At 43.9% G+C, this 26297-nt stretch overlaps 1 protein-coding gene across 1 annotated transcript in view; it reads right to left on the reverse strand.

Moving 5' to 3' along the window:
* Window positions 1-1600: 1600 nt before the first annotated feature.
* The window catches only part of KCNK1 (potassium two pore domain channel subfamily K member 1), a 51316-nt gene continuing 26619 nt past the window's right edge, over window positions 1601-26297 (reverse strand). Inside the window, exons 3-4 of the mRNA XM_044758804.2 lie at window positions 9927-10322; window positions 1601-6874 (exon numbers count right to left, since the gene is read on the reverse strand). Of these exons, the coding sequence (XP_044614739.1) occupies window positions 6615-6874; window positions 9927-10322 (656 nt within the window). The 3' untranslated portion in view covers window positions 1601-6614. The remainder of the gene's footprint in view (window positions 6875-9926; window positions 10323-26297) is intronic.

Raw genomic sequence — 26297 nt, forward strand, 5'->3', positions numbered from 1 at the left:
GGGCCTGGCCTGGTGGCACAGTGGTTAAGTGCGCACGTTCTGCTTCAGTGGCCCGGGGTTCGCCAGTTCAGATCCCAGGTGTGGACACAGCACCGCTTGGCACTATACTGTGGTAGGCATCCCACGTATAAAGTAGAGGAAGATGGGCACCGATGTTAGCTCAGGGCCAGTCTTCCTCAGCAAAAAGAGGAGGATTGGCAGTGGATATTAGCTCAGGGCTAATCTTCCTCAAAAGAAAAAAAATTGGATCTCTCTCCTTTTTTGTAAAAATCGTGTCTAACAACTCAGTGAACTCTATTCTTTTTCTGACCCCCTGGGTAGCATCTTTCTTTCTCCTTAGCTCAGAAGTAGACTTGTCAGGAGATGGCATTCACATCCAACTCTCCCCAGCAAGTTTGACTGGCTCTGGGTGGAATTTAGCAACTATGACTTCTCACATGTTAGGAACTAAAGGAAATAAATACACACGATCTTGCCATTTGACCACCTGGGTAAAAAATCTATGTGCCATCACTTCACCAGATATTCTGCATAACACTCGTAAAATACTTCTTTCCTTTCTGCCTTGGATATAGCCATGAAAAGTTGGGCTTTGCGGACGTAAGCAACACGGACCAACCAGAGAGAAACAATTCAAGAGTCTAGGTTATTTGGCTCTTATTTGAGTCCCTCCACAATGATCTGAAATGTGTTCTTGTGGTACTGCCAGGTTCCCGCAGACAGACGGAGAGGGCTGTCGTCCTTCACCCGGCGTCCCTTCCTAGGAGAGTGTCACCGACAGGGATGTGAGGATTCAATGGCAGGCACTGCAACTGGGGTCTGCTTTGCTCTGCCCTAAGACAGGGGTGCCTGGGGCAGCCTGGTCTCTTTCTCAGCTCCCCAAATTCAGCAGGAGCAGCATGGGGAGAAATGACAGACCACTGCCAAAAAATATAGTCTACTGTTTTACTCTGTGATGGAGTTCTGCCAGCTACGGTATGTGCCATAAATTACAGTGACCTTTAAAATCCAGCTTGGTCACTGCCGGATGGGAGGGAACAGACTTAGTCCCAGTTTTTAAGGTCACATTGTCTTAAATTGCAATCATCTCATCGTGTACTAAGTTGGTAACAAGTGCACAAAGGAAGGCTTTCATTATGCATGTGGACACATAAAAAAGGGCGCTTCTCCCACAGGAACCGGCAATCAAAGTAACAATGTTCACCCAGAGCAACAACAAAGCAATGCAGGAGTTTCAGATAAATTATTGTGATACCTCCAAGCACCTGTGGACTCACAGGAAGGTTAAATCTCTTTCCTCATGGCTAATGGGCTATGGGTTTCCAGCCCCTGCTTAGAAATGGAGATTAAGTGTTGAGTTATATGCATGAAAAAATGCATATATATATATAGGGGCCAGCCCCGTGGTCGAGTGGTTAAGTTCTCGCTCCGCTGCAGGCGGTGCAGTGCTTCGTCGGTTCGAATCCTATGCACAGACATGGCACTGCTCATGGAGTCACGCTGAGGCGGCGTCCCACATGTTACAACTGGAGGGACCCACAACTAAGAATATACAACTATGTACGGGGGGGTTTTGGGGAGAAAAAGGAAAAAAATAAAATCTTTAAAAAATGCATATATATAATTTATACAAATAATGGCAGCAAGAGGATGAAAAACCCCTCAAAACTCAGCTAATTTCTTCAAGTAAAAGTAAATAATATCAATATTTAATTTACAGAAGATTTTAGCAGTAAAGTCACCTTCACATGTACATGACAGCAAGACTATCTATACCTTCCCATGGTGAAAAATGAGACGTTTCATCTAAGTGACTTTTCTAGACAACGGAAAAGCAAGCCTCTTAAAACAAATTTTAATTATTTTGTATGGAAATACATCTTAGTTTACCTGCTTAAACAGAGTATATTAAACATAGTTTAACATTGTTATTAAAATTGTGTTATTGAAATCACATCAAAAGAAATACTGTGCTGGCCTGGGGGCTCTTTGCCCCTGCCTGTGAGGGCTCCAGAAGGCAGTTCTTTTCTCCGTAATTTGGGTCTTCCATGTCAGGCTCTCAGCAGCACTGGCTGCTCTGCTCAGTGTACTTACTAGCAGCTAACACCTGGTTCTCAAAGAGGGTGGCACAGCGCACTCGGATCCACACACAGACGGCCTGGCAAATTTCTACCAACGTGAAAAATCCATTTTTGCCACAAGTGAGTATTCATACTTTTACAACCACTTTGACCTCAGTATGTCCTGCCATTTGGCTTAGAATGGATAAAACCTGCTATCAATGAGAATTGGTCATGTTCCTGGAGCATGTGACCATTTTTTCTAAGTATACAAGAGTGGCCGGGCAGTAAACTCTTCTTCTCAGATGCTGAGTGGCACAGAAGGCCAAGAGGATGGTGCAGGAGCTGTCGATGCTTTCATGGGAGCGGAGAGACAGTGCTGACTTCGGGCTGCCTACGCGACTGGAAGTAATTATTGACAACTTGTATGCTGGGACCTTTAATATTTTTTTACTTTTGCCACTGAAAATTACAACATGAAAAATCTGCTAACTCAAAATTTGAGAACTATTGGGTAGCAATGCTCTCCTTTATTTGCTGTGGGTTGGGAAACCAGCGGAGTGATTTTATTAGAACTATGTGCAAACTAAGCTAAGTGGAACAAAGAGGGGGCTTCCTTCTTATTAAATGTGCTTTACTGCCAGGTTGTGAAAAATACTTAAAAGCGTACTTATCTATTTCTGGGTTCCTGGCTGTGTTTTAGAAAGCTGAGGTTGCCTGACAGCACCTATTAGATAAATGAGGTGTTAGGAAAGTGGTCTTCAGCAATTTCATGTTTTGTTTCATACGAAAGGCTTGGATGTACCAAATTTTCATAAAGTAAAACTTTCGGAAAATAATACATCACTTATATATGGGGGGGTCAGGTGGGTGACGCAGCAGTTAAGTGTGCACATTCTGCTTCAGCAGCCCAGGGTTTGCCAGTTTGGATCCTGGGTGCGGACATGGCACAGCTTGGCACCCGTGCTGTGGCAGGCGTCCCACATATAAAGTAGAGGAAGACGGGCACGGATGTTAGCTCAGGGCCAGTCTTCCTCAGCAAAAAGAGGAGGATTGGCAGCAGTTAGCTCAAGGCTAATCGTCCTCAAAAAAAAAAAATAAATAATAATAAATAATACATCACTATAGGGAAAACTTTAAAGGTACTAAACAGACAGATTTAAAATTTTACAGGGCATAGTCAAAGTAAATGCTAAATGCTGTATTATTTCAATTTCATCTTTCCAAGGAAGTTTTATTTCTAAATTTGCCAAGGGATGATCTGACCATGTACTCATTTCTGAAACTATGTCCCAGAAAGGACTGCCTTCCTGAGTTGAAGATGTCAGCATTTATCACGGCTCTCCTCAGCTTGGGGGTTTGACACTGAATCACAGAATGGATGCATCACACCACAGAACCCAGGAGCTCTGCATAATTGTGCTACTTTAAATGAACTCTCATTTGAAGCAAGCATTAGCTGGTTTTAGTAAGACGCCAGTGTACGACTGATAACTTTAAAGGGTTAAAACAGTTTTGCATTGACTATTTCAGTTATCTAAACATCTCCAGGTGTGTAAACATTTCCTCATTCATTTCCCAAAAGGCACACAGGCTGGTTTGTAGAAAATATGAGCATGACTGTTTTCCAGGTGAGAAAAAGTGATCCTATGTCTTAGTAATCTAATCATTCCCATTTTTTCCTGAAGTCACACTGTATTTATGTTCAGAAAATGTTCCCTTTTTCCTCCCACTCATCATCCTCTTCAACTTTGGAACAAACCCTTTTTTAGATCTCTTAGGGGCATGATTAGTGTAGAGAGAGACCAGAGTCTCATAAATGGAGTTGCCTGGGCCAAACTTTGTCCCATGGATTTCCTCTGTCAGGTTCTTTTGGAGACGGCCCCTATCCTTTCCGGGAGCTTGAGAACCCTTCCCCTGAGAAACTGTTCTCCCCTCACATTGAGCCCATCTGCTGGCCCCATATCAGCATCCCAGCTGGACACGTGGACTTTCAATCCACTCACGGTCGTACTCCCCTCGAGGGACAACGATTTCTGCTGCTTTTCATCCTGGGGGCATTGTCAGGATTCTTAACTAGAACACTCCTGCCCAAGAGTCGAATCCTACAGCTTATACTCATCACTCAAAATCCTCTTCTCCAGCATTCACTTTCACCTCCAACTTTGCACTCACCTCCAACTAGAAGGCTCCTAGGTCAGTTCTGGCACAGCTGCTTCTGGCACAGCCACGCTGCCCTGCTTCCTGGTTCCTGGCCATCCCCACTGTGGACCCCGCCTCTGTTCTCTGCTTGACACAGCTTACCCCTCCCTCAGGACTGCAGCGCAGCATCTGTCCATCAGCCAATGACAAAAAGCAAGTCCAGGGCAGATACTCCCCTTTACATTTTGTATCTGACAGGGTGCAGGAGGGAAACCTTGCTCCAATTTCTGTACGTCACCCTTCACATAAAAACAACAAAAATAGGGGCCGGCACTGTGGCATAGTGGTTAAGTTTGACACGCTCTACTTTGGTGGCCCGGATTCAGGGGTTTGGAGCCCAGGCAAGGACCTACACCACTCATTAGCCATGCTGTGGTGGTGACCCACATACAAAATAGAGGAAGATTGGCACAGATGTTAGCTCAGAGCTAATCTTCCTTAAAGCAGAAAAGGAGAAAGACTGGCAACAGATGTTAGCTCAGGGTGAATCTTCCTTAGGAAAAAAAAAACAAAAACAACAACAAAAACAATTTGAAGGACATTAAGGTTTAATGTAGTCTCTGGAGATTCATAAAAGCTTTGAAAATTAAGTACCTCTCGCCATCACTTATAAATAACATCCTGATTCAGAATTTTCCCTTTATGTTCTTCCTCATTTTCTGTATCCCGCACTCCCCTCCCATATTAGAGTCAAGCAGTGGTGGCACACCAGTCATATTGTTCCTGCACTGAATAAAACATAATGCCACTCCCCTGGTGTAATCCACCATCTCTGTGATTTATGCTCTTCAGCACTTCTGCACCATACCCAACATCACAACCACTGTGAACTTGCAGACCCAATCGTGTCCCTGATGCATGTCCCTATTCTCTAAGGAGTCTCTATTCCACTCCTGGACCAACTACCTAGCCTGCAAGAGAGCGGTCTTCCACCCTGAATGCTGAGAGAAACGTGCTGGCAGGGCAGCATAACCCAGACTCCGAGGAACAGAACAACACGTTTGCAACTAAACGTTGGAGAGGATCTGCTGACAACAGTTCCCCATCCCAGGAGCTATGGAGTGGCACGGGGGCTATGGAATCAAGGTAATTCCTTCTCGTGGTTTTGCTGTTCTGAGACAAGACGGGATTTTATGCGCTGATTTTTACCAGCACCTGAAGCACCAGCTGCTGGGCAGCTCCCCAGGGGGATGAGACGCACCAGCGGTCAGGGAGTTAGTTATCACGCAGGCTCTCTCTAATTTTCTCTTCTAGAATTCTTAAGAGTGTCCTGTGTACATCATTTAAATGTTGCCTTTACGGTTTCTATAAAGGAGAGCATACATATTATCTGTATGGAAGAAAATTTTTCTTGACATATTAAAGCATAAGATTGCAACCAGCTAGGATTTTTTATTTATTTCAGCTTATAAATTAAAAACTTCTCAGATTAACTTGACAGAATCTGTTCATCTGGGGCTTCTGAGTGTGTGTTCTGTGCTTTAGTACTAGGCGACTGCAAATCACAAGGTACTTTCAAAACAAAATATCTGAACTTTTTTTTACAAACCATATTCTTCATTACCTGTTTACCTCCAGAGAAATGCTTACGAACATTTTAGAGATCAGCAATCATACTATTATTACAAGAGGGTAGAAACATCTACTGTCGCAGAATACTATAGTAATTCACTCCTAAGTGTATTATCCCCCTTACTTTATTGCAGCAACTCTCGATTCTTTAGTATAAAGAGAAATCAGAAGAAAAAATATCTACAATCTTGGCTTAAGAAGTATACTGGGATCTGAGGACCTAAACCCTATGTACAAGATATAAACATATTTATACTTTATATGTACACAGTTAATGGTACCTATTCATTATAAATAGTAGGTTTAACTTAGATTCTACAAAAATAATGATTTTGGATGGGCACATGCAAACCAGGACACATAAACTTATTTATAAAACACATCTCTATGCTTTTTTTTGCTTTTAAATATAAATGCTGCTATTTAGCCATCAGCTAAATTGAAATGCAAATCCCAAAGACCCCAATTAAAAGTATAAAATCTGCTTCTCTCCACAGCAGCACACTGCTTCAAGTATTCGTCAACTATTAGCAAAGTCTAGACAATTCTGTTGCATGTGAATTATAGGTACATTTCCCACTTCCTCAGATAGTAAACCATCCTCCACAGTAAAATCTTCCTTTGTTCCATCTCTTGTTTGTTTTTTTTTTTTAAATATTGCAAAGAGTAAGTATTCATTAAAATATCTTGGCTTTAACATTCTCATAAAAATGAACAAATGGAGGCTCTTGGGCACTGCTCTGACCCTGTGCTCTAAGACAACGCAGCAGAGGCCTAAGCTTAATGGTCCACAGAGCCGTCGGGGTAGGCAGATGACTGCGCGGCCACGAAAGGCTCGTGCTGCTTCTGCTCCTCTTTCATGCTGGCTGCCTGGTCCGTGATGGAGGAGAAGGACAGCTGGTCGTGCTCGATGATGTGCACCTGGTCCTCGTCCTTGTCCTTCTTCACGTAGAACATTTTCCGGAATTTTTTCAGCTCGTGGAGTTCACAGAAGGTTTCCAAAACGACCAACATGGCGATAAGGCCAAGCAGCAGGTAACCTGTGTGAGAAAAATGACAGCGTCTCAGCGGGACCTAGTCACGGGTAATTCAAGTAACGACACACAGAGTCTGTTGATGAATAAATTCATTGTCACTTTTCTAATTTCTAGGAACCTTTTGAATTCCGTGGCTCAAAGTAGGACAATGCAGAGAAAAATGAAGAATGACTTATGCTTCTACAAATTTGGATTATTCAGAATCACACAATGCAAGTTTTGGGGGAAAAAAAATAGTTGAGGCTGAAGTGGCATTGTTAAAGAGAGAACAGACTGTACTCACCCCAGGGGCACCTTTGAGGAGAGGGCTCCCCACCCCCACTTTATAATCAGTGGCTCTCAAACAGCCAGTGACATTCTAGAAGAGTTTTTGATTTATTATGAGTGCTCAGAACCAAGCTTGACACCTTTCTAAGCACTCAATGCTTGTATCATTATTTCCCTACAGAATAAGAAGCTTAGCAATAGAAATTACAGTTTAAGCTAGAGAAAAATATCTTTAAGAATTGATGTAGATACTAAAAAGGCCTCTGTGTGCAGCTATTTACACTTCCACTGAGATGCAGTAGCAAACTAAGCTTTCCGTTATGTGACAGTCATTTATTTTGGCCCATGGACCGTTCATTCTTCTTATTCCAAAACAAAAGAGAACCTGTTGCTTCAGGTAAAGTGCTATTCCTTGGAATCTGTGATGGGAAAATGGTAATTTTGTCAGTTCCAACATGTTTAAAATCAGTTTCGAGGAAAAAAAATCATTATGGAAAGGAACAGAGAAATGAAAGTGAAAACTTGTAAGAATAACAAAAATCCCAATTTCATGTCCCAGTGGAAAAATGTTTGGGGAAGATTTTCAGGAAATAAATGAACTAGGAAAGCTAGAAGTGGCAGAATGGGAATAAGAAGGCTGATCATCTCAAGAACGCAAAGTGACACAGTTCTAGAATCTTGAGAATTTGGTTATTAGGTTTCAATAATAATATAAGCATATTTAAGAAACAGCAATGACATTGTTAGATTAATTGGCAAATCCTTTCCTTTTCCTTTACTCATTATTTAGTCAATCTCCTGAGTGCTGACAAAAATATCCATGGGGTTTCAGGCAAAAGCTGTGGGACTGAATCCTATCCACAACGTAATATAGAGCTTGGGAACATTCATTTGCATATACGCTATGTAGATTGCCTAACGAATCATGATTCACATTTTAACAAGTGTTAAAATGCTCTGCAAGGATTCAGTATTATATGAAAAATTGAGGAAGTTAAACTGTTGGGCAAAATTTATGAGAAGACAACATAAGAGGAAAAGCAGAGCTAGCAAAAACACAGTTACAGAAACCCAGTCAACTTCTGCAAGTCATGAAGACATTCAATTAAAATAAGAAAGCAACACTTTACCCAATACATGGAAAGAAAGTTAAGATAACATTTATCTGTGCTATCAAATTCGCAAAAAACACCTCTAATGCTACTGGCCCACCACCCCATGAGTGTGGAAACTGCTATGCTGAGATGATTCTGGCGATGGTGTAACTCACAATGCCATTTGGAAAGCCACGGGTCAATATGTTCTGTGAGTCACAAAAAGGCATATTCACTTTGGGTCAGCAATCCCACTTCTTGGAAAGATAGCAAAGTAGGAAAAGTAGAAATATTCAAAAACATTTACTGCAGTGCACTTTATAATGGCCTCAAATTGGAAGCAAACTAAATATTCAACAATAGAGGCATAGTTAGATTATGGCACAGCCACCTGGTGAAACATGGGGACATTAAAAATAATTATGGTGGGTGGGGCCAGCCCGGTGGTGCCGCGGTTAAGTGCGCACGTTCTGCTTCTCGGCGGCCCGCAGTTCGCCAGCTTGGATCCCGGGTGCGGAATGGAACTGCTTGACAAGCCATGCAGTGGTGGGCATCCCACATATAAACTAGAGGAAGATGGGCACAGGTGTTAGCTCAGGGCCAGTCTTCCTCAGCAAAAAGAGGAGGATTGGCAGCAGATGTTACCTCAGGGCTAATCTTCCTCAAAAAAAAAAAAAAAATTATGGTAACTGGAAGAAATGTGAAATGATCCCTGTAACCATTTGGTAACTATTTATTGAGCACTGGGGGTTTATGAGTGAAGTCTTTGCTCTGGGGGAGCCCATGGTTTAACAGAAACATGAAAATACACATAGTTCAACTGAGCATTTTGTCAGGTTAAGACTAACAGACAGGGCCAGGAGAGGGTATCTGACCTGCCTGAGTATCTACTATGATTTCCCAGACATGACGTGAGTCTTGAAAAATTCTTGAAAAGGCAGAAATAAAAACTATATGGACATTATGATGCATTCTACGTATCTTGAAAAGACAGCAGAAGGACACACAAAAATAAATAGTTTCTTGAAAATGGATTACTACGTTTTCCATGATAGCATATTAAATTTTTTAAAACCATTTAAAAACTATCAATCACTGGCCATCTGAATTTTAATGGCAATTTTCCACATCTAAAATTCTGAAAACGGTTAACATATTCTAACTTCACTGAGGAAGAACGAGATTCACTGAGAGAGAACTAGATGGACAAATGAGATAAGCACCTGTCTTAAGATGTTCCTGGCAAATTGAAGAACATGACCGACAGACAGGCTACATCCTAGCCCTAGTTTTCTGAGCTTAAAATAGTTAATAAAATAGAGCACCTTTCTCTTTTTTGAGTCCTTGAAGTTTTTCCTCAACTTTTGTTTTACTACCATTTGGTTATCAAGCATATTCTGTGTGGCGCATTTTTACACTGTAATTTATAATGCCTATTACACGATTAGTAAGAAATTGATCAGTAATTTTAAGGCGCCTGGGAAACATAACTCCTAAAAATAAGATTTCTGCATAAAGAGTTTTGAAGGGAATCAGGATGAAGTGAAATATTATGGGAAAGTGGCAACACTGGAAACCTATCAGTGAAAAAGCAATCAGGGCTTTCATAAGTGACCATTCATCAGTAGGCGAGGCAGGGCTCGGAATGGCGGCACAGAGGCCAGGGGAGCAGAGTCTGTGAACTCAGTACTCACATGTGATGCCAATCTTATAGAGCTCTCTGAACTTTTGATTGTAGCCTTCTCCAGGAACATAATCCCCCAGGCCAATGGTGCTCAGGGAAATAAAACAGAAATAAAAGGATTCGAGGAAGTTCCAGTCGTCCTCCAGAACGGAGAACACAGCTGCCGGAATGAAGAAGAAGCAGGACACAGTGACAAACCCGAGGAGAACGGCGTGAACAATGGCAACCATCTGCTTGGAGAAGCCCCAGCGGACGTGGAAGTAGAGGACAGGCCTGCGGGTGACGTGGATGGTGACACGCTGGACCACTGCTGTCAGGAACAGGAGGGTGAAAGGAATGCCGATGACCGAGTAGATGATGCAGAAGGCCTTGCCCCCGTCTGACAAGGGCACTGTGTGGCCATAACCTGCAAGGAGAAGGGAACTGAGGTGAAGAGGAGAGGAGTCCAGAACACATTTTTAAACAACGTACTGCCTGCTGTCCACGCCTATTCCCCTCAGACCTGGGAGAAGACCCAGGCTTTAGGTCCGAGACTTAAAGGGCCTGTCATAATTGTTCCTGCAATCAAATTCGACAGTGGATGACATACAATTGGGAAGTCCACCACTCTGGATAAAACCCTACCAGCTCTTTCCAACACATCCGAATCTGGTTTTGAATTCACTGTCAGACGGAAACAGAAGTTGTGTGCGTTAAGGAGCTAACGCCCCACCACCTTAGACCATCAGGGAAAACTCGTCACAGGACACCTTCTCCCCCAGGCTGGTCTAGTCTCCTCCTCCATTGCTCTCAAGGATCCTCATTAGGATCCAAGCGCTAGTCTACACTTGTGTCCAAAACAGACTACTGCTGGGATGAATGATAATGATGTGGGGCTAGAACCAGGCTGACAAGCGAGGGAGCAGACTCAAGGAAGATGCAGACCTCAAAAAAGAGGAAGAAAAATGAAGATTAAAGCACACCAAGTCACAAGATTGAGTAATTCTTTTAAAATACTTTGCTCAATTATCTAGTTAAATGGCCCATTCAGAAACCATAACTTTTTTTCCCTTGTCATTTCCATAGGTTCTAAGGTGCCATAAATTCGACAAAACAAACATTAAAAAAATACACTAGGGCCAGAGGTCAAAACATAGGGTTGTTTTACTTTCCACCAGGTTTGACTCATTCCCAAATTAAGCCAGTCAACAGACTTGTCATCCAAATGCCAGCAGGGGAGAACCAGCTGGGCGTGAGGCTCAGAGGACTGTTCTTAAAATCTCATGAGCACTTCATCCTGAAAGGACATGTCTGAACAAGCCAGTTCAGGAAAAAGCCAACTAAATACATTTCTTTGCAAAATCAGGTTCTGAAAAAACCTAACACGTGTGATTATAATTGAGTAGTTTCGAAATCTGATTTCTAAAGTACATCCTGCTTAAAAATAAACAAGTCCTGGGGCGGCCCATGGCTGAATGGTTAAAGTTCAGCGTGCTTGGCTTTGGCAGCCCGGGTTCATGGGTTCAGATCCTGAGTGCAGGCCTACTCCACTTGACAGCCATGCTGTGGCAGTGTCCCACATACAAAGTAAGGAAGATGGGCACAGCTCTTAGCTCAGGGCTAATCTTCCTCAAGGAAAAAGAGAGGAAGATTAGCGATGCATGTTAGCTCAGGGTGAATCTTCCTCACAAAAAAATAAACTAAAATAAAAAACTCTGAAAAACCTTTAGTTAGAGCCCCAAATTCTCTGCTTTATGCCAATTTCCGGGGTAGGGCCCAGGTATACACGGTCATTGAAAAGCTTCCCCAGTTATTTCCATGCACAGCCTCGAGACAACAGGCAGGGTGGTTAATCCGCCATCCCAGAGGCACACAGCTTCTAAATAAGCCGCAGAGAGTCCCGGGTGTCCGCTGAAATTGTATGCAACATACACATCTACACACATGTGCATTTTTCTGTGGAGATATTCCAGAGCGCAGACTCTCAAAGGGTTAGAAACTGTCGTTCTGAGCATCAGTTCCTGAACCCATTTGGTCCTCGCACACCCAGCTGCTTTTGGAATGCCACGGCTATTTCTGGGCACCATTAGAGAGGGAAACGGACAAGTGAGAGTGTCCAGAGAATAGCAGGCAGGATGGGGAAAGCATGCGGAAGAGTGTTTATGTAACAAAAGGAAGCAGGAGAAATGCGAACATTTACTTTGAGGAAAATATGATAGAGGAATGAGACTTTGTGAGTAAAACAGCCCACATCACAGAAGCCGGGGGACGATCAGACCCTCGATTTCAGCTAGGCATTAAGGAAAGACGTTCTACTGGTCAGAGATGTCTGGAAATAGAATCTGAATGGAATTTAATTCAACCGTAACAAAGCCAACTGGACGGCGAGTCACAAATTTGGTTGTGAGCCTGTAACTCAAATACCCGGAGACGACAGTGCTCAAGCAGAGATTGCAAGGGATGGGCTCAACTTTGGCAGAAGTTTTGCAGAGGAAACCTAAGATCAGCTGAATCAGCTGCACTTCGTAAAAGCGTTTAAGTCCATGATTTTATTTTTCTTTGTGTAGCATTTTTCTATCTTATCTTCACTAAAAGTGTAACACACCTATTTCACAGCCACCTCTTCTGTACCATCTGTTCCAATACATGACATGCTCTCGGTTCCAGCAGGGAAAAAAGTAAACAAACTTCCAGTTTTAAAATATTTTAGGATAGAAATTTTACTCTCCGATGACAATAGCTCTTTTTATTAGAATGCTAACTAAATCTCCTTTTAGTAAAATGTTATCTCCAAGCAACAGAGATTAATCATTCTGAACTCTAGGATCTCTCTCTGCACTAATGCATTTTTATGCCAGGAATAGGTTCCCACTAAGAGGTCAAAAATTGCCAACACGTAGATCATTACTGAAAGTCAGTTTCCTCTCTTGTTTGCATAAATAATTTTTGTTAATGGCAAGTAAATGAAAATTACCTCTCATTTGTATTCTCTACACTTTCAGTGCAGGCCAATTGGAAAAACCATCCCCTGTACTGAGTACACGGCAATTCTTTTGCAATAGACAGCTTAATGCTTCACATGGAAATCTTCAGGACTACTGAATTTTAATGAAGTGGGGAATAATTTACTCAAGTTCAGTCAATTGAACCCCCAGATAAACCATAAAGCAAAGCTCATATTTTAAAATCTTATAGTCATACTAAAATCCATTACAAACCATGAAGAATTGAGCAAATTATTAATAAACTTTACATATTTGGTGTACTTTCAATTTTTCTAAGGCTATTCACATACTTTAGGGGCCCTAAAGATTGAGCATAACAACGTCTACTGAAAAAACGGACTTCAAGAATTTAGGCTCCTGAGATGAAACTCCCACGTACAAATGTTCTTGTTTTCTAGCCTCCTCCTCCACAACCTCAGAGTCTTCTGTTCTGACTCTGCAGCTGGGGGCGTGTAGGAGTATCTGTATAATACGGGGGTCGTACTGATGATAGAACCTTAAGAAATCTGGCTTCCCACCTGGCTACTCTAACCACAACAGCCCTGACCCCAAGCTAGCTACCATTCAATGTGGGGCTATGCCACACTGGATATGGACCTGCTGGTTTCCTGGTATTTAAGTCTTCCTGATTCAGGTCGGAGACAGAGAACCTTTGTGGGCCAGCGCGGTCTAAACTAGACCAAGCAGAAACATGGGCAAAGATTGAAAGTGGGCTACACTCAATACGTGATGGAGGAGGCAGAGATACTAAGAACTAACAGAGGTAAGAAGACACGGGAGGTGCAAGTGGTCTATGCTTTCCTTGGCATCAATTTTTACTGTCTCATTCACTTAAAACTTTTCTGAACACTTCTTATTGCTTCAACTCAATCATGGATGGTTTCTTGTTGACATCCAAAGAGAGAGAGGTAATGGCATTCCTAGTTAGGACATTGCCCTGATTCTCTACCTTACAGTGACCATCTCTGAGAGACACACCATATTAACACAATGCATTTAAAAACTAGAGGATCCTAGCAAATGGCTTGAATGTCATAGACGGGAACACCCTGCACTTTTTGCAATGGGCGTTTCAACTGAAAATGGCAGCAGAGTGAAAGAACAATTAGAAATGATAACTTAGGCAAGAGGCACCTGCTATGCATCCATCAGTCTGAGGAGACTGAGGTTCTGGAAAGGAGGTAGGTGAGCTCAAAACACCCAATCAAAATAGCCACCACTTGCTTCCTGCCATGTATGTGTGTGTCTGAATGTACGTAGAATCATGAATCTTAATAATGAGATTCAAATCCTAGAGTTATTATTTCTACTTCACAAATGAGAAGACTGAGTTTCTGAGAGTTTAGACCACTTGCTCAAAGTCAAACAAATGAGTAGATCCCAGAATCACTCCACTGTGCCACCCAGGTATGTTATGTGATGCAAGGGCCAGTGTTGCCTCAAAAGTCAACTCAAGCTTAACATTATTTCCCAGGAGCTCACAGGGTCAAGGTGGTAGTGTTGGCCATCACTGAAAGAACAGAAACCATGTCCTCCCTGTGGCTCCATGGAGCTGAACGTAAGACAACGAGATTCTGGAATGAGAGGACAGGAGAAAGGGAAAACAGTGTTCCAGGGTGACAAAGGACTGTGCAACTCTCACACAGAGATGGCAGGTGAACGCAGAGGCTGGAGTAACTCTAAGGTACCAGGAGGTAGGTCAGCCCCAAATCTACCAAGGGCCAGAGAATGTGGGCACAAGCCATGTCAGCTCCATATTCTTGAATTTCAGTTTAGAAGCCACATGGATGAACCACTATGATAAATGGTAGGGTCATCGATGAAAAAGAGACAGAGTGTCCTTCAATTATGATAGAAAAATATGAAATCGTAACAAATTAGTGATGAACTTGGAAAGTAGAGTTTCTGTGACAAGAACTAACATCAGTGATATAAGCATAGAATAACGTCCAATAAAATTCTTATCTTCCTGTTTAACTGTTAAACTTAAATGTTGATAACTCCATAGGAAATCTCTATCTGTAAACAAATATATAAAATTGCAGAGGCACCAATCAAATAAGACAAGAAGTCTAGGGACCCAGAGGATGAATTACATTCCAAAGAGGCTAATATAAATATCAGGTAAAAGTTTAAACCAAAATTGTACATTGTAAGAATTATCAATTACTCAATATATAAGTACATTTTCATTGTAAGCTTTCAAAGAATATCGATGAAGCAAAAGTTCCCTTGACCGTCCGTCTCCTCTTCATTTCCAGATCTCTCTAGAGGTTATTGTTATGAGTTTGTAGCTGATAGTTCCCGAAATTTTTCTAAGCATTTAGATACATACTGTATGGATATACTTCCAGAAAAACACACAGTATTATTTTGTTTTTATCATACACAGTATACCACATGCATTGCTGTCCTCCAGTTGTTAAGTGTTCTTGGAACAATATATTCTGGAGAGGGCTACACGTTGAATCATGAAGATCGACCTGTTCCTTAAATGCAGTATTCTACACTATGCAAGCACCTCAGCTTATTTAACCATTCGCCCAGCTGATGGACACTCACAGCGTTTCCAACTCTTCACTATTAGTAACAACAGGTGAAAGACAGCCTGGTTAGGTCTTCAAGCCACTGGTAAGAGTTTAACACAATGGGTCACAACCTCTACAACTCCCTTCTAGTCTTATGGGCTATGCAAATTTCCAGCTCAAAAGAGAGTATATTAGCAGAAACCTAAGAATAACTCCTCTATTGCTCTAACAATCCACTAGCTCCAGCAGAGGCCACTCTCAGGGGTTCACACACTCAGTTCCTGGGTGGTAGTTGCACAAACAGCACTCGTTTTCTGGCAGAAGTGTGTGGCACTGTGACTTCCAGGTGAGAAGGCCCCTTTGCTTTGATGGTTCTCATTTCCTCCTGGGTCTTTCCCTCGGCCTCCTGACGTTGGTATGTGTACAGTTTTTGTTTATTTAATGGAGAGCTTGCTGGCAATACTAGCATTTCTCTCTTAGCTTTCTGGAGTCAGCATATCATCTTTTATGTACAAACAACTCCTTCTGTTCTGATGATTCTGATGCAACATGTTGTCTTTCATTTTGTTCTACCTGCTTGTTGACTGGCCCAAATGATCAAATCAAAAAATTTAATTTTCTACTTTTAATTTTTAAGCAAACAATTTTACCAATTTGGGAATTCCTATTATGAATGGTTTCCTCTCTAAGCATTAACGATTTTCAGGGTTTACTTCCTGTGACTCTAAAACATGTACTTTATCATTTTACCCTTCAAATTAGTCATACTAATAACACCTAACTCTGACCCCTACCGTTCCATTTCTACATGTCTTCTTTTCCCTAGCACTGTTTACCATGTAGTTTTTTTTTTTTTTAAAGATTGGCACCTGGGCTAACAACTTGTTGCCAATCTTCCTTTTTTTTTTCTGCTTTATTTCCCCAGCCCGCCCCCCCCCCCCCCACTCTGTACACAGTTGTATATCTTAGTTGCAGGTCCTTCTAGTTGTGGGATGTGGGAGGCCGCCTCAACGTGGCCTGACGAGCGGTGCCATGTCCCCGCCCAGGATCCAAACCCCGGGCCGCCACAGCGGAGCGCGCGAACCTAACCACTCGGCCATGGAGCCGGCCCCACCATGTAGTTTTTAAGTTTCTTGAATCATCTTTTTTAGCCCTAGAGTTCAAATTATAATGATCTTTTCTTTTTTATTATTTCATCTTTTCAGAACTGTTTCTCAGTCTTTACGACATGTATTCCCTGTAATGTCTCCTCATACTAGCCTCTGCATATTCTCACAAGCCAAAACCACCTTACCAAGCCCTGCTTCATAGAACTGAAATTCTGAAAGGAGTAAAGATGTTGAATTAACTTTCTCAAACTACCCGTCCTCCTCTCCACCATTCCCTCTGAGCTGGCGATGACCTGGCAGACAGCCTAGCTTCTGATCCACTTCGTCCTCTTGCGTGAGCCTAACTTTGTCAAAGTGCTAACAGGGCCACTTACATGGCTGACTTATAATTTAGCATCATGTACAGGAAGATGCTGTATATGCTACAGCAGTATAGCATGGCCAAGAGGCCAAGGGAATTTTTTGCTAGTCATCATAGTTATAACTGTTCCCTATGAAAAAAATCAGGTCATAATCTCTTCACCTTCCCAAATGCCAGCTTGTTCAAGTGTACCATCTACTGAGCACTGTCATGTAACACCCTTGTCAGGTTACAGGAGGCAGAAAAAGGTAGCACACGACCTACTACCTCAAATGAGATTATAACCAAATTACTTCATATTTTTAGTACAGCTTTCCCAGAACTCCAAGTAGGCACATTCATTGGGGGTTTTTACAGGAAGAAATAGGCGAGGCAGAGTAAACATGCTTAGGACTGGCATTGGGGCACAGGGCTGTCCCTAGGTGTCTGGCACCTGGCCCTAGGGTCACTAGGGCAGCACGGTGGCAGCTGGGAGAGTGAGCGCGATAAAGGGGGTGGTTGGGGTGTGGCCCCCATATTGGGTGATTTGTACAGGAGAGACGTGCTCACAGGTGCGCCTTTTCTTATCTAGCAACTGGCTAACCCTGGGAGGACCAGTGCCTTCAGGATCAGCAAGGCCTTCTCAGAATTCACTTTAGTGGAGCCATTTTAAAACGGGGTCGGGCTGCCTTTCCAGAGAAACTGCTTTGCCATTTTGAAGCTTGGACTAGGCCAAACTGACGACTGCCTTACAAGCAATTGTTTGAGAAGTCAGCAGGAAAACGGACATCCTGATCACAAAGAGCAAGGATTGTGGACTTTCTGAGGATGGAATCAATGGTCAATCCAGTCAAGCCCAGACTAGCTTCTGCTTCCAACTCTGATTAAGATTTTTGTAATACTACCTTCCTTCTTTGCCTTTCAAAGCCCCGACTTTTGCTCCCTAGCGGGACACTATGGCTTTCTAACTGAAACGGTGCTCCCTGAATTGCAATTCTTCTATCACAAATAAATGCTTTGCCTCTTAACCTGGGTTCTGCTTTTGTAGGCTGACAGTCCCAAGACATCAAAGTATAGGGGAAAAAAGACGCAATACAGAAGGAGAGCAAATCCACAGCCTCGCTCTGAAAGGCAAGCCTAAGAGCTGGTTCTAGACACCCACCCAGGAAGAACCAGTGTACCGGAAATAGGAAGTGGGAGACGCGCTTGAGAGCATTTAGAAAAAGTCAGGGGATATGGTCAATGAGTAATTAAAAGAACACTTCGAACTCCGAGAATCTTTAAAATATCCCATATTGTTAAGTTAACTCTTGTTTGCCCTGCAGACCTGGGAAGACTGTTCCAAAGAGAAATGAATGTAATGTGTGTTATGACCCGGGCCCTGGGCGGTGTGCTTTATAAGCATCAGCTCCTTTAATCTCCATGTCAGCTCTTTGAGATAAGCACGCAGATCTCTATTTCACAGAAAAAAGAGACTATGTGATTAAATAGTTCACCGAAGCTCTAACAGCAAGTGCATGAGGGAGTTGAGATTTGAACCATGTGTTTACCCATCTTTTAAATCTGGCCATAGAGTGAGGAGGAACAAGGGAAAATAGAAGAGGTGTGATGGTCAACTATGTGGGAAACAAAAGCTGGAGAAAGCCCTGGGTGTTTCCAAAGAAAGGAAGACTCAGAGAGAGGGCAGGCTGGGCTCTCCCAGGCTGGGAGTCCCAGAAACTCAGCCAGGCCCGATGCTCTGCTGGCCCTAGGTGAGGGCTAGGCTAACTGGGCGGTGTACTGACTTGTCCTGACCCTTCGCTGGACCTGAGACTTCCACTTGGCCAATCTGTTGCTGACTCACTGTTGCCTTTGCCTTGGGGTTACTCCCAGGATTACTCATACCTTTGTTCATCTTTAACCTAACCTAGATGAAATGTCCAGGTCATCCCTGGTCTACCTGGTCCCATCCCATGAAAATAGGAATAAGAGGGTTTATACAGCCTCGTGGTGAACACGGTCCACGTAGAAGTCTTGTAGGTATTAGCAGCCTGTGGCAGAGGCACTGCCATCCACAGGCTCTGTCGTTCTCACACCAGCTGCTGCTGTCATGCCCTCGGCAGGCAGCACTCCCTTCCACCCCTTGTCTAGGGGTCAGCCCACCTGCAGGTGCCCATGCTCCCACCTGTGTGTCTGTCACACACAGATCCACCCCCTTCCACCCCTGGGACAATCTAAGAGACAGTTAGAACCCTGACCTGAAGCCTGATTATTGTGGAAGATGGCACAGCTGTGGAATCACACGTTACATTCTAGCCTATCTTTTATTATTTATTTTCCCCTTTCACTCATCCTTGACCTTTTCTTAGAAACTGTGACAACAGCACAACACAGTGAAGAAAGGCTGAAGAAAGCCACAGAACAACAGTCTGGTTTTTCCCAAAGCCCCAATATTTTAAACTAGGCTTCCTGATCTGTTAACCAAAGCACCGCTTCCTCCACCTGCCACCTTCCCTCAGGTTTGCCTTCAGGTTTGACACAATTATCCTGCAGCCATCACTTCCCTGAGGCTTAAAACTGATTCTAGTGTAAAGGCTTCCCAGGGATGTGCTTTCAGAGCAGGGTTTTCAAGTTCAGGCTGTAGGCATTTTCCCCCGGGCATGGATGCTGTGCAGACTACTACGGATTCCAGCGTCTTTTCCCCTGGGGACCGTTGGGCACCTTGCCCTGTGAAAGACAGGCTCTAAAGGTAATGGAAAAAATGCTGGACGACAAGGAGAAAACACACCATTTACTTGATGCTGAATTTCCACCCCCTACCCTTGAAGATAATCAGTACAGATCTTGCTTGGCTCAAAGCTTAACTCCAGACTAGAAGTCAAAGTGGTCCTCAACTCTCATATTGTGTAAAAGGATGGGGGAGCCCTGGGCACCTGCTGAATCAAACCACATCTCCACTCTTCCCTTTACAAGGACTCAAAATAGTGATGTCCCAAGGCTTCTGGTGACTCTGGGAGGAAAACATAAGTGTCCCCTTCACCTGGGTGGGAAAATCTCTGCACCTTTTGGAGCAGAGGTTCCTGGAATAAACATTTTTTTCTCTTTTCCGTTAGATTTTAAAGACTTTGAGGTTCTTGAACCTTGAGAACACAGGGAGGAAGGTGCAAACCAAAAAGGTCCTGTGCAATGTCACCCCTGTAAACTAAAGGTGGTGCTGAGGGGCACAGGCTGGGGAATCTGATTTTCTAAATTTGAATCCTGGCTCTGCACAGTACTAGCTGTATGGCCCTGAGAAACTTTAGGTCCTAATTTCCTCATTTGTCAAATATGAATAATACTTCCTCCCTCATGGAGATGTTATGAGGATTTCACAAAATAATCCACGTAGAGCAATTAGCACAGATGCTGGTACATACGAAATACAGAGAAGGTGAGCTCTTCTACTGACGCCGAAAGATAAAACTAATTGAATTATCTAGTCAATATGTACATTCTTTCAGATTGGCCACACTCATCGTAGGCATACTAGCTAGAAGTTGCCTGTATTCTTGCCTCTGTTCTCTGCACACATTTTAATTTTCCCCATGTCCTTCAAGACATCTTCCACATTGGTGGTTAACAACAGAACTTACAGAACAATCTGATATATAGGAACTTTGTGGCTGCTCTGTACTTTGGGAGGACACTAATGACCACCCAATCCCAGAACAGAAAAATCCAAAGTCTCTTTCTCAAGTTCTCACTCCCTTCATTGTAAAGTGACCCAATATGGCGGCCATTCACCACAGTCCCATTCCTATAGGTAGATACCAGGGGATCCCGATGATTAAAGGTAGGAAGAACTGTACGTCCCCTCCTATAAATTCTCTACTATGTGGTATATCACAACGAAGAGGGACAAAATAGTCACACAACCCACTGTAAGCTCAGCGAAGTTCAAGCTCTCTCTCCTTTGGGCACTGGAACAAGTAGTTACTTGAAAGGTTTGGTGGAGGCAGATGTAACACGATTCTAGAAGCCAGATTTCAACTACCTTCTGGTCAAATCAGACAACAGAATCCTCAGGATCCTTCATTAGGTGGCAGAACACAGAACAGGTCAGAGTCGTAGACTTAGAATACCATAGTGAAGGATATCCATTTGTTGGGTTCACAAAGATTTTGTACTCCTTCATGCAAGAGCAGATGAACAACATCTCTAGTCAATCTACATCACTTGGAAACCATCCATCTTACCAATGAAAAACACTTCTATTACTCCTTATGCTAATTAACGGACTCTCTAATCTAGACATTCAGGCACTTGCCGAGACATCCTTGGGAGAGTGGATTCCTACTTAGGGTCTTTCCAATGCTACCTCACTTTCCCTGGAATATATATTCCTGATTAGGGAACTTCAAATGTGAACTCCCTGCCCCTAGAGCACAGATTAATTGATAGGAACGCTACACTATCTAAGTGGAAAAATACGCCTTTTTTCTTCTCCTAAGTGTCTGACAATGCTGATAGACTTTTCCTTCTAGGAAATCTTGCTTCTCCTGGCTCTCAGTTATGGCCAGATTGGTGCAGGATCCCCTTCAGAAATAACCGTGAGCGGGGTCTTCCACAAGTAGAGGCCCATCTTTCTGCCTTGGTCCCAGAGTCTAAGGTGAGGAGCAGAGCCACTTGTACTCACAAGGGACATGGAGCTGTTGTGGTAAGCCAGAGATTTTAGGGCCCTGTCACCACAGCATCACCTTGCAAAAATGTACTAATACAATATGCCAGAAAAAATAAAAAGAAGGTGGGGGAGGTGTGTGGGATGGATGAGACAAGAATGCCAAGATTCAGGGTGTTGACAGCTGGCTTGTGGGTACATGAAGTACTCATTATACAATTCTCTCTCATTTTATATATATTTGAAAATACCATATAATAACAAATAAAAAAGTTAAGGCTTTAAAATGTGCATGTAAAAACACAGTTTTTCATTAGACAACCTCTAGGAGAAAGGTCTAGATTTTCTTTACTCCTTAAAATCCTTTTGTACAGACAGAATTAAGAGTATACTTACTACATAAACAGAAGATAAATTATAACACAGAGGGGTGGCATTTACAAACACCGAGGGACAACCAAATGTGACCGCTCACTTTAAAGCCTTCCAAATCTGTAACAAGTCTATCGTCTCCTCGGACAGATGAGTTAAAACCTCAGTTTGTCCTTGGAGGACCCAAAATCCCAGGTCATAGGCAACTCAGAAGGACAGGGGCTGACTGGAGAGAGAGAGTAATTCTGGAGTTTCCTTGATAATTTCCAGGGATTTAGAGCAAATCAGCTATCTGTCCTGTACGTGGGACAGAATTCTCAGAGGAGCCCAGGTCACCTGCCAGGCTGGAGTGGTGCAGTCCAGGGAGTGCCTGCTGGTCTGCCAAGCTGTCACTGATGTGCAGTGTTCCAGAAAATGCTCTTCCTCTAAGCCTGTAGGAACCGCAGTCAGCTACAACCAGCTCCCCACACACATGCTGGGCCTGACTTCCACCATCCTATGGAACTACCATGGTGCAACAGGGATTATTCGAGAGCAGGGTGCCAGTAGAATGGAGTATTTGTAGCCCAAACCCCAAAGGCAAGGCAGTTGTCCTGTTCAGCACTGTGGCACCTGTGCTTATAGGCCCGAGTAGGAGCAGGAGGGCTGCACAGAAGAGGACCAGGGTGGCGAGGGTGGGGACCATAAAGGGTAGAAACTTTCCCATCCAAGATGGTGGCTCGGGTCCGCTCTTCCCAAGCGACCTCACAACAATGCTCGCCTTGCTCCCCCGCAGAGCAGTTGTGGTGTCTGCTGTAGGGTTATTTGAGCCCCAAGTTTCAACCAATGTCTGCTGAGCCTCCACTGTGTACCAAGGCGATGAGGCTGACAACACTTTCCACCCACATCGGAAGCAGCTGTGCTCCATCACGCTAGAGCAAGCTCGCTCAAGAGAAGCGACGGGCAGAAGCTAAACAATCACAGACCCAGGGAAACACCAGGAGGATTTCATCTGTAACCAAGTCATATTAAAAAGACTTAAATTAAAGGAACAGAGGCACAGATGACAACCGTTTATAAAACTGACACATTAATAAGGGGATTCAGGTACCACATTCCAAAAGATTAAATATTTGGTTCAACAAAGCCACTCTGAATAAAATCTTCTAACTCACAGAGATGCTGGATTTTAAGATGGCAAAACGGGAGCAATGCACCCATCAGAGGCCCCCTCACTGCTCCGAGTTTCGTGGGACGATCTATGGGCCCAAAACGTACTTCCCTGCACCTGGTCCGACACGAGCTTCCACACAAACCACTGTTGAAAGAGGTCTGTCGTCCCAAGGTCACCAAAGGCTTCCAGCTTGTGAGATCCCCTATCAATTCTATCCTCACGCTTCTCAACTTCTAAGCACCACCAGACCAAACCGACTTGTCGTCCTTCGTGAAACACTTTCTTCTGTTAGCTTCAGACACACCTCACTCTTGTTTGCTGTCTCCCAGCTCATGAATCCTTTTTAGTTGCCTTTGCTGGTCCTTCCTCCTTGGTGAGCCCATCATATTGGAGCCCTCCAGGACTCAGCACTCGATTCTACTCCATCTGCACTCACCCACTTTCCTCTCTCTTTCACCTCATGGCCCACGAAAAGGGAAACATGGTGCCAACCCAAAAACTGCAGCCACTCTGAGAGTAGAGGAGGACTGGAATCCAGCCTGCTTGTTAGCAGCATCGTGTCTTTTAGGCAGCTCTGTCCTGGGTGACGGCATCTAGCCCCATGGCTGTAAACACCATCTTAACACCTGCAGTTCTTCAACTCTGGCTGCACACCAGACTCACCTGGGGAGTTCTTAAATACCTTAGAGATTCCATTTCAATTGGTCCCGGATGGAGTGCAGGTGTTGGTATCTCTTCTTTTGCAAAGCTCCCCCAGAGACTCCAATGTCCAGCTCGGGTTGAAAACCACTGATCTATATACTAATGACTCCCAAATTTACTCGCCCTCCCCTCTTTTCCAAGCTCCAAATTCATACCTAACATCCTATTCAAAATCCCATCTTGTTGTGACACAGGCATCTCAAAATTAGCATGTCCACAAAACCTTTCTTGATTATCTCATGCTCAGGACCACCTCTGCCCCCACCATCACCTCTCACCCTGAAAACCTCAGCTCAAATTTGCCTTGGTCTTCATCATGTCAGGTAACAGTATTAGCATCTGTTTAGTTCTTTAGGCCAAATATCGAGTAGATTTTAAAAAAATTCTTATTTCCCTTGTCCCCAACATCTAATCTATCAAGAAATTCTATTGGTTCTACTTCCAAAATATATTCTAAATCAGGGCACTTCTCATCATTTTCACTGCTGTTGATCCAAGCCACATGATTTTTCTCCTGGATTACTTTACCAGCCTCCCACTTTGTCCTCACAATTCCACTCCTCCACCCCCTAATGTACGCCAAGTCTCTGAGACACTTGCATTAGTTTCCTGTGGCTGCTGTAATAAATTACCACCAACTTCGTGGCTTAAAACAACTGAAATGTATTGTCTCACAGTTCTGGGGGCCAGAAGTCTGAAATCAGCATGTCACCAGGCCGCACACCCTCCAAAGGCTCTAGGCAAGAATCTTCCTTGCCTCCTCCAGCTTCTGGTGGCTCCCAGCTTCAGGGAAGGTGGCTTCCTTGGCTTGTGGCTGCATAATTCCAATCTCTGTTCCATCTCCACATGGCCTCCCCGACTGTCAGTGGATTTACAGCCCATCCAGATAATCCAGATGATCTCATCGGGAGATCCTTAACTTAATTACATCTGCAAGGACTCTTTTTCCAAGTAAGGTCACATTTACAGGTTCCAGCAGTTAGGATATGAACATAAATTTGGGGGGCCACCACTCAACCATTATAATACCATAGGGTTATCCTTTAATAATGAAAATTATAACATATCACTCCTTAGATGAAAATCATCCAATGACTTTTCATTACAAGTCTACTGTAATCTTAAATTCCTTGCTTGGTTTATGGGACTCTACAGCATCTGGCGCCTGACTACTTCTTTGACCAAAGTTCTTGCTCCTATCCCCCTCACATACTACCCTCTGGAGACACTGGCCTTCTGTCTACCTTTCAAAAAGTCCAAGTTCCTTCCTCGGTGCCTTTGCACTCGCTCTCTCCCTGCTTCGAAGTCTTCTCCACTCAGTCTTCAGAAGACTGATACCTTCTCTTCATTCAAGTCTCAGACCAATGTCACTGCCTCAAGAGAAGGCTTCCAGGTCACCCTCTCTCAAGTAGCCCCATCCTCCCAATCACTCTGAAGCCCACTACCCCACCTCAGTTCCCTGTGGCACCAAACGCCATCTTATTTAGTTACGTGCTGACTGCCTCCCCAACTCAAACGGAGACAGGAACCTTGTTTTTCGTCTTTACTGCTGTATGGCTAAGTGCCCAGAAAAGCTGCTTGGCCAGCAGGGTGCACTTAATAAATATTTGTGGACTATAGGAATTAGTAGGGTATCTGTTTAGGAAACACCATGAAACCCCTGAGATGGGTAGCAGTTTTACTGTAAAGAAATGTGAACTGCAACTGCTCTTCCCGGACTGTGGCAGCGCGGGTGACTTTGTCTTATGATACTTTCCCTCCACCTACTAAATACTCGATGCTGAGCATGCCCGGGGGGTTGAGGCGGACTTAAATGACGCCCTGTCTGGAGATGATGCTAGCTGTGGTATATATGGATTCAGGCACATCACAGCCACGCAGTGGGGAGGGAGGGGTGCAACAGTTTTGGCTACGCCCCCCAAACTGATCTGAGACCCAGTGGACAGCCCACACCCGTGCAAGAGGCCAGGTCTCCATCCCTCCTCTTCTGACTTATGTCAACAGGGAACAGCAGGTATCACAGTCTGAGGCCACAATAAGGAACAGAAGCACAGCAAGGGGGGAAGCGCAGCACCACGGAACTCACTCTAAGGCAAGTGCTGCAGTAACGGCAGGAGCTCATCAGGGAAAACATACACTGGGGGAGGAAATGGGAAATTACGAACTCAGATGTCGACAGGAATTCCAGTCAGCATACAGTGAGAGGGCCACTCTCTCACCACGGAACTCCCACCCAGCCATTCTATTTCAGCTAGTACCTACATGCCCCACCACTGCCCCCCACATACAAAGTCCCTAATGTATACAGACTCCAAGCCTCACTTCTGTCATCAAACCCAGACCTCTATTCCCAGCCACCTAGGGACGCACCAGCGCTATTTCTAACCCAACGCACCTGCACCTACGACTGAACTAGTAAGCTTGCCCCTCCAACCAGCTCCGCAGCTGATTCTCCAGCTTAGAGAATAGCTCCCCGGTCCATCCACCAGCTGCCTTAGAGTAACCCCTGACTCCTGCCTTACCACTAACATTCAAGTTGACACCAAGAGCCACTGAC

Source organism: Equus asinus, chromosome 2 (assembly GCF_041296235.1).
Source record: "Equus asinus isolate D_3611 breed Donkey chromosome 2, EquAss-T2T_v2, whole genome shotgun sequence".
NCBI classification, from domain to species: domain Eukaryota; kingdom Metazoa; phylum Chordata; class Mammalia; order Perissodactyla; family Equidae; genus Equus; species Equus asinus.